General features: G+C 45.8%; 2 protein-coding genes, 1 long non-coding RNA gene and 1 pseudogene across 3 annotated transcripts; 3 read left to right on the forward strand and 1 right to left on the reverse strand.

Annotated features, from left to right (window-relative positions):
* Positions 1 to 2: 2 nt before the first annotated feature.
* On the reverse strand, positions 3 to 3,840 carry LOC143016178 (uncharacterized). The gene is made up of 2 exons (XR_012965489.1): positions 3,763 to 3,840; positions 3 to 148 (listed from the first exon to the last, which is right to left on the reverse strand). It is a non-coding gene; the product is annotated as an uncharacterized LOC143016178 (long non-coding RNA).
* LOC143016176 (serine hydrolase-like protein) lies at positions 1,192 to 4,576 on the forward strand. The gene is made up of 12 exons (XM_076170368.1): positions 1,192 to 1,459; positions 1,709 to 1,852; positions 2,407 to 2,520; positions 2,685 to 2,726; positions 2,823 to 2,842; positions 3,019 to 3,093; positions 3,338 to 3,447; positions 3,526 to 3,605; positions 3,675 to 3,709; positions 3,800 to 3,876; positions 4,073 to 4,160; positions 4,268 to 4,576. Exons 1-12 carry the CDS (start codon positions 1,432 to 1,434, stop codon positions 4,409 to 4,411), a joined length of 957 nt encoding a protein of 318 aa, XP_076026483.1. The 5' UTR covers positions 1,192 to 1,431; the 3' UTR covers positions 4,412 to 4,576.
* A 913-nt stretch (positions 4,577 to 5,489) lies between these two features.
* On the forward strand, positions 5,490 to 8,544 carry LOC143016172 (uncharacterized; annotated as a pseudogene).
* Positions 8,545 to 8,600: 56 nt separating this feature from the next.
* LOC143016173 (serine hydrolase-like protein) lies at positions 8,601 to 11,525 on the forward strand. The gene is made up of 12 exons (XM_076170365.1): positions 8,601 to 8,866; positions 8,956 to 9,099; positions 9,190 to 9,303; positions 9,419 to 9,460; positions 9,679 to 9,698; positions 9,813 to 9,887; positions 10,082 to 10,191; positions 10,270 to 10,349; positions 10,444 to 10,478; positions 10,606 to 10,682; positions 10,785 to 10,860; positions 11,170 to 11,525. Exons 1-12 carry the CDS (start codon positions 8,854 to 8,856, stop codon positions 11,302 to 11,304), a joined length of 921 nt encoding a protein of 306 aa, XP_076026480.1. The 5' UTR covers positions 8,601 to 8,853; the 3' UTR covers positions 11,305 to 11,525.
* Positions 11,526 to 15,660: the final 4,135 nt, after the last annotated feature.

A 15,660-nucleotide genomic window follows, 5' to 3' on the forward strand; every position in this document is an offset into this window, starting at 1 on the left:
TTGGCCACGTGATCTTTCCCGACGCTGCCATTGGATAACCGGATATCTCAAGGCTGCAGTCTGGACCAATCACCGTGAGAGAAGGCGAGTCTTACCTTTCCCCCAACTATGAGGACAAACTGTCATATATTTGCCAGGTCACACACACCTGCAACATCTAATCTTCTGCAGGTCGTGGGAAGAAGATTTAGATTCTATAACTTGTAGTTCTCAAAACGTTATTGGCCGGCTCAGTAGACACAGTTTGGTTTAGTGAATTCGCATAAACCATAGCATGAACTGGTGAATCCTGCCACGCCGCCTCTTCTGCCTCGGCTTCTTCTCAGGCATGTTGTGCTCTCTGGCTTCCTGATTTGTCTCTGTGCCGACTGCGGCAGAACAGACATGCTTGTAAATTTGGCAGCCTGGAGCTAGAATCACCTTGAGCCTGCTGCCTGTGAGGAATCTGTTTTATGTGCAGAGCTGGGAGTCTCAGAAGTCTCCAGCCAGTTGTTAATATTTTAGCAGTTGCAGGAAATCTATGAGGTGTGTGTGTGTGTGTTCATCCATTACCTTTAAAGGTAGGCTGCAGTGGGGGATGAAGGACTGAGCATCTCAGAAGAGATGACTTGCATCTTCTAACAATCCCAAAAACTGCAATCTTTTAACAATCATTTCATGTTTATCACAATTTCACTATGAGCAAAACACATTCTTTACCGCCTGTGGCTGCGTTTTCAGTAAATATGTGAGCACAAACCTTCTGCCTTTATTAAAACCTGTCTCAAGCCCTGATTTGGGATCAATCAAACTGATAAACGCCTCCAACAAAAGCGGTTTTGCGTGGGTTCAGCTGTCATACATCCCCCGAAGACTGTCCCAGTTTCTACTATCGATTAAATATTTATAGATATTTTTTTCTGTATTAAGAGCTGGAACACGATGATGGATTTTTTATTGTCACATTCCCAAGTGTGAATCTAACACAGCGGCTTCTTCCTCATGTTCACTGGCTGTACTATAAGGTAGCTGGTGAATGTTCCAAACGTTTATGTATTTGTTTATGTTATGTTTTGATGCTTTCATCTGCGTACATTCATTAACTCCAAATTAAACCCTTAAACATTTGTGACATGATATAATGACTTAAAACACGTCTAAAAAAATAGCCTAATTTGGCAACTTAACTTATGATTGTAATAATACATTTCTGTCGACAAGATTACGGAATTTATCGTAATGTTTTGTTATTACGTGAAGTGTCTACAAACTACAATGTGCCTGTCAGTTGTTGCTGAGGGCAAAGTAACCACCTGTCAAAAGCACTAGCCCCGCCCCCTGGCGTCTCACTGATTATTTTGTTTTATCCAAGTCCTGCAGTTTTTGTCGCGTTTGTTCGGCGTTGCGTTGTGTTTAAGTGTCATTTGAACTTTGAGGACCATCGGACGCTTAATGACGTCATCCGCAACGACACAAGCAGGTGAGAGCGTTCACCTGTCCAGGAGCTCTGGGTGAAGTTCCACACTTCCACATACAAACTCAACCCGTTAGCTTCTCATCTAATGTGTTTGTTTGCTGTCTCTCCTCCTGCACTTTGAGTCATGAGTTGGAGTTGGAGGTTTGCCTTTGAACGCATCACGCCAATTCAGCTCGTTTGTTCACTTTATGATGAACAAAAGTGCACAACGTCTTCACATGGAGATTTAGATGTGTGTGTGTGTTTGTCCAGTCTCAGAGTTGACAGTTCCAGTCCCATGGGGAGAGGTGAGAGGTAAAGTCTGGGGTCCTGACCACGGTCGTCCTGTGTTGTGCCTGCATGGCTGGGCTGACAACTGCGGTGCGTTTGACACCCTCATCCCCCTGCTGCCCACAGGTAACAAGATGGATCTCCATGACGACGATCAGCTGTGCTTTGAGCCCAGGAATGTCACTGTACTGAACTTTCCTCACTCTGCCTTAATTAGTTTCTGCGATTTTAACAGAGATCAGTAGTATCCATAGCTACAGAAGATGCATTTAAAGTGTCTGTACTTTTTTTCCGAACACATATTTGCCTGAAATCATGATGATCGTTATCTGCGTCCAAACAAGACGTCACATATTGATTCTCCATCATGAGTCTCACAGGCCGGCTTGATGCATCAGTTTGGAAAAAATTCACAAAGCAAATCCGATCTGGCAATGATAACAAAAGCAAAACATGAAAACTTAAAAAAACTATTCCTGCTAACACTCAAACAAACAACCTTCTAATGAGCGTTGCCAAGGTTACGCTGGCTGTATCCTGCAAATTTGGCCACTGCAGGCTGCACTTCTCAGAACCCTCTTAGCCACAGAGGGATTTATCTACAGGAGACTGGCTTGTTCTAGACTGCAGATGATCCTGCGGTGGCGACTTCATCTCTTTCTTCTCTTTGTCTCTGTCAGAGTGCAGATACGTGGCGGTGGACCTGGCGGGTCACGGCCTGTCGTCCCATCGCCCTCCCGGAGCTTTCTACTACACGGCTGCGTATGCTGCAGATGTACGCAGAGTCGTTGACGGTGTGTAGGACCCCAGTGCCCCTCAGCAATGTTATTGTTAGACGTAAACACACACATCACACAAGATTAAAGAAATGATTGGTGAAATGACCAAGTTAGTATATAAACCATATGTTGTGTAAATGTGGCACTGAGGTAGATGATGTATGAAATGACTCCCACAGCTCTCCAGTGGAAGACATTCTCCATCATAGCCCACAGCATGGGTGAGTTAACAAGTGTGTGTGAACATCAACGACACCAACTTTGACCTTTTGCATACATTGAGATAAGAATCCAACCTGCTTTCTTGTTATTTATAGGCGGTGACATCGCTGGGATGGTAAATAACATTGCACACACACACACACACACACACACACACACACACACACACACACACACACACACACACACACACACACACACACACACACACACACACACACACACACACAAACAGCAGTTCTGTTCCCAATGTTCTGGTGTGTGTTCTTCACATCGTGTCTGTGTCCACAGTTCTGCTCTTTGTATCCTGAGATGGTGGAAGCTCTGGTTCTATTGGACTCCTACGGATTCTTGCCTACTGACACGGTACTGCAACTGGATCTGGAGTCTGAAGTCATTTTGGGCTTTTGGTTGCCACAAAATCTGCACTGTAAAAAAAAATCCCATAGTAGACTGAGAGACACAGAAATCCAGCATCCATTAGTACAAAAGGCAAAATCAGGACTAGTTTAAAAAAATATTTATTTATGATTTTCTATCATGATCCTCTTTTTCCCTGCAGTGCTGTGTGTGTGTGTGTGTGTCTCATCGTTTCTGTGTTTTCTTGCAGAGGCAACTGTGCAAAATCATCCGTCGAGGCATCGATGAGATGATACAGTTTGAAAAATTGAATAATGAGAAGAAACAGAAAGTTTACACACGCGAGAAGGCGGCTGAGAGGTGAAGCACGATCTCACTCTCTGGCTGCTCCTTTTACCCTGAGACTTAAACCTATAATAAACCTTTCATGTGTTCCAGGCTGCTGTCTGCAAACCCGTCTCTGACTGCAGAGTCGGTGCAGAGCCTCTTACAGCGCGGGCTGCTTCAGGTAGATGGAGGTACGTCTTCATCTCCGTCTCTCTTCTTTCTCTCACACGCAGGCAACTCAATGTTTTCCTCTTTTTCAGGAGTTGCATTTTCCAGAGACTTGCGGGTGAATTTCGTAAGTCACCTTTAACCTCTGCTAACCATTTACTGCCACTAGGTTTCCTTCACTCCATACAAAGCCCTGTGCATCCGTCTGTGCTTTCAGAAAAACATCACTCGGCTGAGTTTGGAGCAGAGTTTGGAGACTCTGAGCAGGACACAAACCCATATTCTTCTCATTCTGTAAGACATTCTTTCCTCCACTTTGAACCCCAGACTGCACTGGATCTTTGAATTCTAATGTTGTCCTTTATATTCCAGTAACAAGCGATTCACACAGAGCAATGGCGTAGTTATGAATGGGCATTGAGGTGAAGTGAAGAGTTTTGAGAGAAGTAGCTGAGAGAACTAAAAGTTTGAAATGTGTTTTATTTTTCAGGGCAGGAGACAATTTGGATAAATTGTTTTCAGAAAAAACTCAGAAGAAATTCAACTCAGCTCTTCTTCAGGCCTTTCGGGACAGAAATGTGAGTTGTTGTGGGTCTTTCTCTGTCTGTCTCCCGTGCTTTCTCTCTCAACCATTCATTCTCTCTTGCTTTCTCTCTCTCTCTCTCTCACTCACTCTCTCTCTCAGCACACAGTGGTGAGAGTACCGGGCGATCATCACATCCATCTGAACAGCCCTGAGGTTATCGCTCCGTTTGTCTCCGACTTCTTGCGGTCTAAAGTCCTTTCACAGCCGGCCTCTCTAGTGAACACACAGCCATCCAAGCTATGATCACACGCACATGCACACGCACACACCTTCCTCATAATGATGCCTTCAAGCTAAAACTGAATAAAATTGTAACTATCCTCTGAATTAACTGTTGCGTTTCCATGTAATTACCAGACAAAAAAACATTTAAATTACGATGAATAAAAGAATAAGAGTTCAGCATCACACTGATCCTTCTGTCTGCTTTCATCTATGTAGGTCAGTAACTGAGCCTGAGGAGATTTGCACAGTGTTTAATAAACATTTTGCTGCTTCCTGCCTTCCGCCAACATTAAACACTGATTTGGCTGCGAAGGCTCTGCGTCGTTGCCTTCACAAATCAGCTGGTAAAGACTTTCATCATTATCTGAATCAGGAGAGTTCAGAATTTCTGTCCAAACCTCTGGAGTCCAAAAGTCATTTGTGCTGCTTTAGTTTCGATGGACATCTACAAGCTCTGCAGCACTAGGTTACCAAATCACCAGTAAGGAAAGTAGCTATTGGTTGTTCCAAACGTTGCTGGAAGTCGCTAAATAACGCCATCGCCTAATTTGCATATTTTGTAGAAATGAAGGACAGCTATAACGTCGTGGGAGAGACGTTGTTTAATGTTGACATTGAAATAGGCCATCACTTCTCAAAATAACCCTATGACTTAAATGCTTTGTCTAGACGCACATTACATAAATCAGTTGTGTCCTCCTGTTTAATGATCTAATTCTTCTTCCTGAAGTTTGGTTTAGTTTCTAACCTTAAGCTCCACTCCGGATCCTACAACAAGTCACAGCAAAAGGTGAACTTTTTTTTTTTGGCCATGAACCATAACCTTTTGTTTGTATCGACGGTTTTAAGTTGACAGCAGTTGACCTGCTACTCATCTCCATGGACACCAGACAAAGTCGCTGCTCATTGCATTCCTCGCCAGTCGCTTTTGTTAAAGGAATGCAGAAGTGGAATATCGCCAGATTTAGCGAGAAGGTTGTCATGTTAGCAACATTGTGTCCAGTCCTCCGCATACCGTAACAGAAGTAAAACGTCACTTTGGGTGTATTTGGAAGGATCAGAGGGTCCTCCATGTGTTCGTTGATAGGTGGAGGATGAGGAGAAGTAGAGCTGAGAATATGATGAGTTTTATTAAGCAATAGGATGTTTCAGCGCTGGACCTGACCTGCTCTCCGCATGTGTGGCTGCTGGGCAACTGTTATCTTGGTCTCTGAGCAAGACCTTGAGAGGGAGTTGTGGAGAAATTGCGGGGGCGTAAGCAGCAGAGTGCTGGCAGGCGTAATGGACTGTGTTGTCCGTTAGTCGAGAGATACTGCGTGTACGTAAATGAGTGTGTGTTGGTATGTGTCAACAGTTGGACATTAGGCAGGTTCCTCTATTCTCCTCATCTCCGCTAACTTCCACCGAGGCGAGGCTCACAGCCGTTAGCTCGAGTTAGTTCAACCCGGTCGCTTGGAAAACACAACACAGTCAGAAAAAACGAGAAAAGGTTCCGTCTTTGTTTGAAAATGTCGACTGTCCAAATGCTGAGATCGCTGGTGAGCCATCGACCAACTGCGGCTGTTGAAGATCTACTAGAAGAGATCAGAGGTTTAGAAGAAGACTTGTCCCAGTCACAGCAGGAGAACGACCGACTACGCAAACGACTATTCGAAGCCCTCAACCCTGAAGTCCGGCTGCACCGAATAGGTTTGTTTACTCTTTTGTATTTTAGGACAAGGTTGAACTGTTAATAAATACAATGTCCTTTACAACCAAAAAATTATGGTGAAATTGAAACAAAAGGTGAATTTGAAGAAACACAAGAATTAAAATGCTATGGCAAACATTTGACAACTAATTTTTAGTAAAGAAGTACAGCAGATTGATTACTGTACAGTTGCATAAGCAAAATAACAGGTTCATGTTGTTGGTGTTCTCAGAAAAGCTTTGTTATGGTGTGGTATAATGTGTGAAGTTATCACACTTGTCTTAGACCACGGGTCTTCAATGTTTTTCAGGCCAAGGACCCCCAAACTGACGGAGAGATGAAGCGGGGTCCCCCTACTATACATATTGTATAAAATTGTGTTTTATATCAAACTGGGCCTAGTGCTATGTATAAACATAGATTTTCTCATCAATGTCTGTTTACCTTGGAGGGATTTGAGACTAGTGGTACCGTATTAATACTGTGTTGCAATACTGAACTTGGCATGGGTATTGAAGTAAAATATTTGGTATCGTTACAACCCGAGTATCCACCATATCAACATAACCCTTTAACCTTGATCCCATTGTGAACTGTGACCTTTCTCCACTATAGTGCTCCTATAAGGTTGTGCAAATATAACCTTATATGTTTTCCAATGTGTATTTGTCTGTTTCAGCATTCCCTTTAGACGTCCAGCAGCTGTTTGTGCAGGAAAAGTGGAGCCCCAGTCTGCACCAGGGGCAGACAGAACCGCCACATATTAAAAAGGAGCAGGAGCAGCTCTGGATCAGTCAGGAGGGAGAGCAGCTTCATGGTCTGAAGTCTGTGATGACTGAAGTTGCTGAAGAGACAGTTGATTCCTCACAGCTTCATCAAAGTCAAACTAAACAGAACACAGAGGCTCTATCCACCATCTCAACTCTGAATGGAGACTTGGAGGTCCAAATGAGAAGCCACACAGGAAAGAAACCATCTAGTTGCTCAGTTTGTGATTAAAAACTTTGCTCACAATGCAGCCCTGAAGGTCCACATGAGAATCCACACAGGAGAGAAGCCATTTTGTTGCTCAGTTTGTGGTAAGAACTTCGCTCACAGTGGAGAACTGAAGATCCACATGAGAAGACACACAGGGGAGAAGCCGTATTGTTGCTCAGTTTGTGGTAAAAACTTTGCTCGCAGTGGAGTCCTGAAGATCCACATGAGAAGACACGCAGGAGAAAAGCCATTTTGTTGCTCAGTTTGTGGTAAGAACTTTGCTCAGAGTGGAGTCCTGAAGACCCACATGAGAAGACACACAGGAGAGAAGCCGTATTGTTGCTCAGTTTGTGGTAACAACTTTGCTCGCAGTGGAGTCCTGAAGATCCACATGAGAAGAAACACAGGAGAGAATCCATTTTGTTGCTCAGTTTGTGGTAAGAACTTTGCTCAAAGTGGAGTCCTGAAGACCCACATGAGATGCCACAAAGGAGAGAAGCTTTTGTGTTGCTCAGTTTGTGGTAAAAACTTTGCTCATAGTGGAGCCCTGAAGATCCACATGAGAAGCCACACAGCAGAGAAGCCGTATTGTTGCTCAGTTTGTGGCAACATGTTTGCTTGCAGTAGAGCCCTGACATACCACATGAGAAGCCACACAGGAGAGAAGCCGTATTGTTGCTTAGTTTGTGGTAAAAACTATGCTCGCAGTGGAGTCCTGAAGATCCACATGAGAACACACACAGGGGTGAAGCCGTATTGTTTCTCAGCTTGTGGTAAAAACTTTGCTCGCAGTGGAGGCCTGACGGTCCACATCAGAAGCCACACAGCAGAGAAGCCAAATGGTTTGAGGGAGGAAACCCCTCCTCCTCCGCTCTGTTTTGGCCTTCAGGCAGTGGTAACACCTCCCTGACCACAGCAGAGAGCAGAGTCTGCTGGAATTCTTTGTAATGTCTTTGAATTCTGCCCCAATTTCTGAAATATATTTCAATCTGTGCTGCTGTTGAATGTCTGACAATGCAAGAACATGTCCAACTGTTTCCTGTATTTGGTGATACTGAGATTAAAAAGTGTTAAACCTCCCTAAATGTTGGATTGTGCAGTCCAGTTCTCAATCCTTGTGACTGGCTCACTGTGCACTGAATCGTGGGCTGGCACTGGTTGGTAAGCACCCTGGTGGAGAAAGCTGTCGAGAGATAGAAATGTTTAAAGTTTAAACATTTCTATCTCTCCAGAGCTTTAAACATGATGTGATGGAAAACACAAACTACTACACAGAGAAATGCATGAAGCAAACAGCTGTCAGAAATTGGAGTTACAGATCATTCAGTGAACAACATGAGGTAACAACCCGTTCAATTTCTTCAACGCACTGGAATATATACAAGGATATAAACGTTCAGTGGAGATATACAAATGAGCCGGGGCAGCAATACGCCTTCGCCGTGTCCTGCACAATAATCCCACAGGACGATACTCGTTTCTAAAAGATATGAAGCTTCAAAGCTACTACTTTGACTTTTAAACTTTAATAATGAGACAAGTTTAGGTTTGAAGTTCAAAACAAAGTGACGTGACCCCTGACAGGCTTCACTGAGGGAATATTAGCTGGTTTGTTAACTGCTGTGCCCTGATTGGGTTAGAAGTAAGGGCCCGCCCCTGTGCACTGCTGCGATTGGCTGAGTTTGCCCAACAACTCAGTTGCAGCGAGTGTTTGCTCCTTTTGGGGGTCAAAGAGCGAGAGGCTGCCTGCTTTAGCTTCACTTGTTTAATTGTCACACCATTGTCAACCGAAATGAAACCAACAGGTAAGAGTTCCTGTTGTAACTCCTCTGTTACTTTAGGGAATTAAACTCAATGCAAACAGTTTTATCTGTGTGTGTGTGTGTGTGTCCAGTCTCAGAGCTCACAGTTCCAGTCTCATGGGGAGATATGAGAGGTAAAGTCTGGGGTCCTAATCACGGTCGTCCTGTGTTGTGCCTGCATGGCTGGGCTGACAACTGCGGCTCGTTTGATACCCTCATCCCCCTGCTGCCCACAGGTAACATACCTCTGTCAGGGAGGAGAGACGGTGACAGTAAGAGGGTAAAAGTGAATCTCTCTCTCCCCATCTCCCTCTCTCTCTCTCAAGAGTGCACATATGTGGCGTTGGACCTGCCAGGTCACGGTCTGTCATCCCATCGTCCTCCCGGCTCATTCTACTCGTATCTGGAGTTTGCCAGCGACGTACGCCGACTTGTAGAAGGTGTGTGCGTTTGGTTCAAATCTAAATGTGGTTGTAAGTCTCTGCAGTGTGAGGTCCCGTTGCTGTCAGGCTGCATAGGATCTGAAATGTTTTTTATCTGAAATGACTCCTGCAGCTCTTCAATGGAGGAGGTTCTCCATCATAGGCCACAGCATGGGTGAGTCAGTGTGTGTGTGTGTGTGTGTAATACATCCAGATACACAATGTACTTTAACATAAACAGGAACATTACTGCTTTCTGGAGTCCCAGATTGAACAAGTCAACAAACGTCAAACGTCACACTGTGCTTATGAATGGATGAGTCTTAATGTTTGTGTGAGTCTCGTGCCTGCAGCTTCTGAGTGTGACGGTGCCGTATGTTCACTCTGTTACAGGTGGTATCATTGCTTCTATGGTAATTATTAAAATACAGCACATGCATCTTTTTCTTGTATTCACTGAACATGTTTAATATTTGTGTGTGTGTGTGTGTGTGTGTGTGTGTGTGTTTGTGTCCGTCCGTCCATAGTTCAGTGCTTTGTTTCCTGAGATGGTGGAAGGTCTCATACTGCTGGACACCAGTGGATTCTACCCTGCAGATCTGGTATTGACATTTTGTTGGGTACACACGCATTAAGACTTGTTTAGGAGTCCAAACTAAGTATAATGTACTGTAATGTTTTATTATATATGTTCTTATGTTTGGGATAATCTTCATAACATCACACTGAGTGTTTTGCTCCGGTCATTAGTTTTTATTTGTCACATAATCATCTATAATCGTCTCTTTCCATGCAGGATGAAGTCCCAAGATCAATAAGGCAGGGGATAGAGGACACACTGCAGTTTGAGAAGAACACAGAAGAGAGGAGACAGAAAGTTTACACGTACGAAAAGGCCATGCAGAGGTATTATTGCTCAGTTTATTCACCTCTTTATTTAGCTTGTCAGTCCAGATGCTACACAACCTCGTCTGTGTCTTCCAGGCTTCTGTCTGCTGTCCCGTCGCTGTCTGAGCGCTCTGTGCAAGTCCTGTTAGAGCGAGGTCAGCATCAAGCGGATGGAGGTACGTCTTCATCTCCCACCACACGGACAGGCACACGCGCACATACACACACTCACACTCACACAGCAGCTGACTGTATTTGTGTTTTCTGCAGGAGTTGTGTTCTCTCGAGACTTCCGAGTCAATTTTGTAAGTAATTCTAACCCCCTGTAGTCACTTTAACCAAAACATAATCCTAAATAAAAGTATTTGGTGTTGCTATTATGTTCAGCGGGGGATGTAGTTGTGATGTATTTGTGTCACTTTCCGTTTTCAGAGGAACATGTTACGTTTCAGTTTGGAGCAGAGTCTGACCATGATGTCCATGATACAAGCCTCCATTCTAGTTATTATGTAAGAACGCTAGAATACATCACTGTCACATTAGTCTCAGTATAAAATACAACAATAACAAAGGTTGTCACATTGGAGATGTTCTTCAATCTTTCCTCCCAGAGCAGAACATAGTTCCGCTGGATCTCCTTCACATTCAGCTCCACTAAAAGTGCTGCAAGGCTTTCAGGACAGAAATGTGAGTGTGCAGAATCAAAATACATGTTAAGTATTAGATGAATCATGTTGAGTAATTCTGAGTTCTAACACAGACGGCATGAGAACCCTGAGTGTGCTGAGCTGAACGTCAGCCAGCAGCTGAGGGGCCGAGCGACTGTCTCTGTGTGTCCATGCTGAGCTGCTAATGACAAACTGAGACAGGCAGAAGTTTGTTGAACAGTGAAGAGACAGTAGATCTCATTCACTCACTAACCCCCCTCCCTCTCTCACCTCCCCTCCACACCCCTCTCTCCCCCTCCCCCTGCTGCCCCTCTCCCCCCTCTTTCAGCACACGGTGGTGACAGTAGCTGGCGACCATCACATCCATCTGAACTGTCCTGAAGTTGTTGCTCCATTTGTTTCCAATTTCCTGAGGAGCAAAGTCCTCTCACAGTCCACCACACAAGTGACATCCAAGTTATAAACAAAGCCACAGACACACACACACACTTTCTGTGTGAACCTCCACACTCTGTGTGTCAGTGTGACTCAGAGCGGCTTGCTGTGATATCCACAATGCCATTTCTGTCCGTCCAGACACTATTACACTGCTCAATGGAATCATAAGATATAGTTTGTAAACCTTCAATGGAAATCTACCGTCACAATGCAAATTCACAGGATTACTTTTAATCCAGCACTCAAGCAAATACCTGTCAATGATTTCCTCCATATATGATTCAGATCTATGTGTCATGAGATCAAAGCTGTACAAAGTTAAATAAATCCTACATGTTGTAAAAAAGGTGTTGATGTCTTAAGGAGGTCACAAGCTGCTGAGCTGAGCTGAGCTACTTAACTCTGCACACATTTGATCCACAAAGAAGGAGCTATAAATGGCAGCTCTTCATCCTCTGACAACTACTCATTATGTAGGTCATCCTGTCCGTGTTCAGCGTCAGAAACAACAGAAATCACATTTTGACTCAAAAACACTGCACCCCCCCTTCCTCCCCTCTGTGTTTCAATGCCAGTGCCACATTAACTGTGTGATGGCCTCTGTGTTAAATGGAGTGGAATTGATTTTAGCACCCAGAGACATCTGAAGGGCTTCTCCTCTCCTCCCACCCTCCCCAAAAAATGATTATAGTTATATAAGTTTCCCTCCCACTCCCTCCATCCTCTAAACTATCAGCAGGGGTGTTGTCATGGCAACCCCCGCCCCTCCTCTCCCGAACGTCAGAGCGAGGAGCTGGAGGATGAAGCAGCATGCAGCCTCTGTCTCCCGTGCCTCTCTCCCAGCACCTGTGATTCCCGTCACTCCCTCACAAGCAACAGTCTGATGATCGAGCGTCACGCAGCCACACGCCGCCTGGTTTAGCAGCATCTGCAGGTAAGCACCAAACCGCCGCATGTCTTCATTAATCAGAGAGGAACATTTTCAGTCGTGACCTGTGAATCCCTCTCAGCCTGTTGGGAACACCTGTCAGACATCGGCATACTCGCGCCTGCAGCTGCTTTTGTAACGTGTCATGCCTCCTGTGCAAGGAAGCAGCAGGAAAGCGAGCGTCAGATGCTGCAGTTTAGTTCTTGCACGATGTCTCCCTGTGGTGAATTGATGAAGTGCTCCTAACTGCTCGTCCACCCTCGGTCTCACCTCACCTGCTTCCTTTCCCCCCCCCCCCCCCCCCACTGCCCCCTCTCTCCTTCAGTCCTCCCCTTCCCGTCCCATCCTCCTCCTCGACGAGCAGCATGTCGTGGTTGTTCCTGGACTGGTTCGTCCCCCTCTACCTGCTGGTGTCGGTTCTGGTGCTGGCGGGCTTTGGAGCGTGCCTCTACTTTCTGGAGCCCGGGCTGCAGGACTCCCACAAATGGAGCAACAAAACATTCCGGCATCACCCGCTTGTAGCCAGCGTGAACTGCAGAGATGACGACAGCAATGCCCTGATATGATGAGGAGGAGAGATGAGGAAGAGCGGACGGCGGGCCATCTGGACAAAGGTGCTGCCAGGACACCACTGCGGGATGGGATGAGATCCATCACCGTCAAAGAGGGGAAGGAGGAGGAGGAGGAGGGGGAGGAAGATTCAAGCTCTGTTGTGACGTTCCAACTTTTCCCCCGACCTTCCGCGTGGACGTTTGCCATGGAGATTGAGGAAAAGTGAGCAGAGGGTGCTAGGAAGCGAAGGCCACACGTGAAAAAGGGAAGTGTGTGTGTGTGTGTGTGTGTGTGTGTGTGTGTGTGTGTGTGTGTGTGTGTGTGTGTGTGTGTGTGTGTGTGTGTGTGTGTAGGACGGTGACGCCCTTTAGAAATGTGTGACAGTTTGAACAGACACGAGCTTGTGTGATGTAAATCTCATGCCATCTTTTACCTGTGCCAACTTTTTTGCGTACGTTTTGTAATTCGACAATCACTTACCATGGACGTTTACTTATATTGTGCTTTCAGTGATGTGATAAAAAACATTACGTGCAATGATTGAACAGTGTCTGCTGTGTGAAGCATGTGGATGGTTAGCAGTGCCATTGTGCCAAAATGATGTTGGTGTGTTAGAAGTAGTGACTTCATCCAATTTAATATGTGCTCAGTGAATGCAACGACTTTGTTCAAGGTGTCAAGAAGACCTGAGACGGACCAAGATTTCAGACAAAAGCATTTATCAACGCTCAAAGTGTATATATTTTGTTTTTACAAGACAGCATGGGGAGGAAACTGCAGGTGTGTGAGCTCCTCTTTTGATGATGACCTTATGCTTCCATTGTTCATACGAAAATAAAGTTGTTTAATCCTCATGGTGTTTGCGTTTGCGTGTTATTTTGAAGTTGAAACATTTTACATTTGCGACAGTCGGTCCTTAAGGCCTGCAGAGAGAGAGAGAGAGAGAAAGAGAGACTCGATCTGCAGGCGGCGTCCCGACTGAAAGGAGCGACACCAGAGATGGGAGAGAGTGGGAGTGAAACAGTGAAGCCTCAGTGTGAAGGAATGGAGAGAATGGCAAGTGTGTGCCCACCACTTCCTACTGCTCTGCTCTCAGTGTCTCACACACTTGGGCTCACTCGCTCCCGAGTGTTAACAACAGAGACGACGCTCCAGTTAGCAGGTTAGTGGTGCTTTTACTCATTCTAGTCCTTTCTTGGATTTTTCTTTTCTTTTATCTCACTCCTGATTGATCTCCATGCTGTGTCTCCCCTTCATCTCCTCCCTCCTCCTGCATGACAGAATGAGTGTTTTCGACCGACTTGCACCTCTCATCCCTCGAGTGTCCTCATCGTCCAGACAACCAACGGCAGATACCTCGGGCTGCTTGCCGCCTCCTCTCTCGCTCTCTCCTGTCATCAAAAAGAGAGTCATCCAGATCCCGTCGTTTGACGAGAGGGGGCTCGTCTACGGGAAACGTGACTCAAAACAGTCCTCTGACAGGTACAACCAGCAGCCGCTTGTGCAGTAAATAATAAGAAAAGTAAATGTATTTGCTTGATCATAATTCATCTTTGTCCCCTTGGTCTTTCACCTCCAGATCATTTGTTCCAATATCCACATCAGTCAGGACCTCCAGTCAGTCCTCTGGGAGTAAATCTTGTCATTATTCACAGAGAAACCATGAGGAAAGAGCTGCAACCCTACCCAGAATCAAACCAAAAACCTGCTGCTCTGCGTATCTTTCTGCAAAGCCCAGCATCTGCATTTCCCCCCCAAATCCAAATTCCTCTCCCACTCCTTCCCGTCTGAAGCCAAAGCCGAGCGATTCCCTTCATCTCCCCGTCTCACAGTCAAGCAATTCTTCTCCAGCGCCAAGCAGGCTGAGTGTATCTCCAACTCTGACGGTCTTGATACCCAGACTGAGTCCGTCTCCGACCGCTCTGTGCCAAGGGATGCCTTTGGGTAGCCAAGAGGCCCAGCAGGCTTCTCCCGGTACCAAAGAAAGACGGGCGAAATCGATTCCCATCTCCAGCAAAAAATACGAGCAAAGTGACATTCTTGACCAAGAAGCCTTACTGGACTTCACTCGCCCTGAATTAAGACGAGCCTGTTCGGTGAGCTGGAAATCTGGAAATGAGTCTCATCCTCACTCTGAGTCTCACAGGTATCAGGACAACATTGGTTTAAGGAGAACTGGGAATATATATGTTGAGACGTGTACTGCTGCAAAGCCTAAACCAAAGACAAACATGAAGCAGCAGCAGGAAATAGAAAGTCTGTCGGGTAGAACGTCAGCTACGAGAAGCTCTCTGTCAGATTCAGAGGGGATTAGACCTGCTAATGCTGCTCAGGCTCAGGCGCTGACTGATGGACGGGCTGCCCAGCGGACACACACTGACTACACACAGCACAGGTATTACACTCAAACTGCAGGTTTTGCATATGAATCGGCGGTTGTAACACCTTGTTCCTCAGAATCTCTCAAGCACCCGCCAGTTCTCTCGTCCACTATCGAGTCCAGGAGAAGGCGTTTCGACTCAAACTATGACAAGAGGCCCGACTCACCGTTTAGGCAGGCCCCTAAGGAGGAAGATATCACGCTGCCGACGCCGAAACACCCTTTATCCAAACTCTTTCAACAACCCAATGCGTCTACAAACATCAAATCCCCTCGCTTACACAGGTTCTGGTCTAAACCCAGGTGTCAGTCAGACTGCATATCGAAGGATCACAGCTGTCAGTCGAGAGTTGGCGATCAAAACCTGGACGCTCCGCTCTGTGCGTACAGATTAAGCCGAGCTAAGATGTGTCTGGTGGCACCTCGGACACCAGATACCTCACACCAGAAACCCCCCCAACCTGCCTCACCAAGAGTAACGTCGGCACGTGGTGGCGAAAACCACAAAGAGGCGAGTCCCA

The sequence above is a fragment of the Genypterus blacodes genome, unplaced genomic scaffold (assembly GCF_046128005.1).
Source record: "Genypterus blacodes isolate CSIRO-AG114 ecotype Tasmania unplaced genomic scaffold, CSIRO-AGI_Gbla_v1 ptg000216l_1, whole genome shotgun sequence".
In the NCBI taxonomy this organism is placed as follows: Eukaryota; Metazoa; Chordata; class Actinopteri; order Ophidiiformes; family Ophidiidae; genus Genypterus; species Genypterus blacodes.

Coding starts and splice junctions, on each gene's coding strand:
- LOC143016176 (XM_076170368.1), top strand. CDS start 1,432: ATGACGTCATCCGCAACGACACAAGCAG. Junction 1,460..1,708: donor ATCCGCAACGACACAAGCAG/GTGAGAGCGTTC, acceptor GTGTTTGTCCAG/TCTCAGAGTTGACAGTTCCA. Junction 2,521..2,684: donor TGTACGCAGAGTCGTTGACG/GTGTGTAGGACC, acceptor TGACTCCCACAG/CTCTCCAGTGGAAGACATTC.
- LOC143016173 (XM_076170365.1), top strand. Junction 10,350..10,443: donor TCAGCATCAAGCGGATGGAG/GTACGTCTTCAT, acceptor TGTTTTCTGCAG/GAGTTGTGTTCTCTCGAGAC. Junction 10,683..10,784: donor GCCTCCATTCTAGTTATTAT/GTAAGAACGCTA, acceptor CTTTCCTCCCAG/AGCAGAACATAGTTCCGCTG.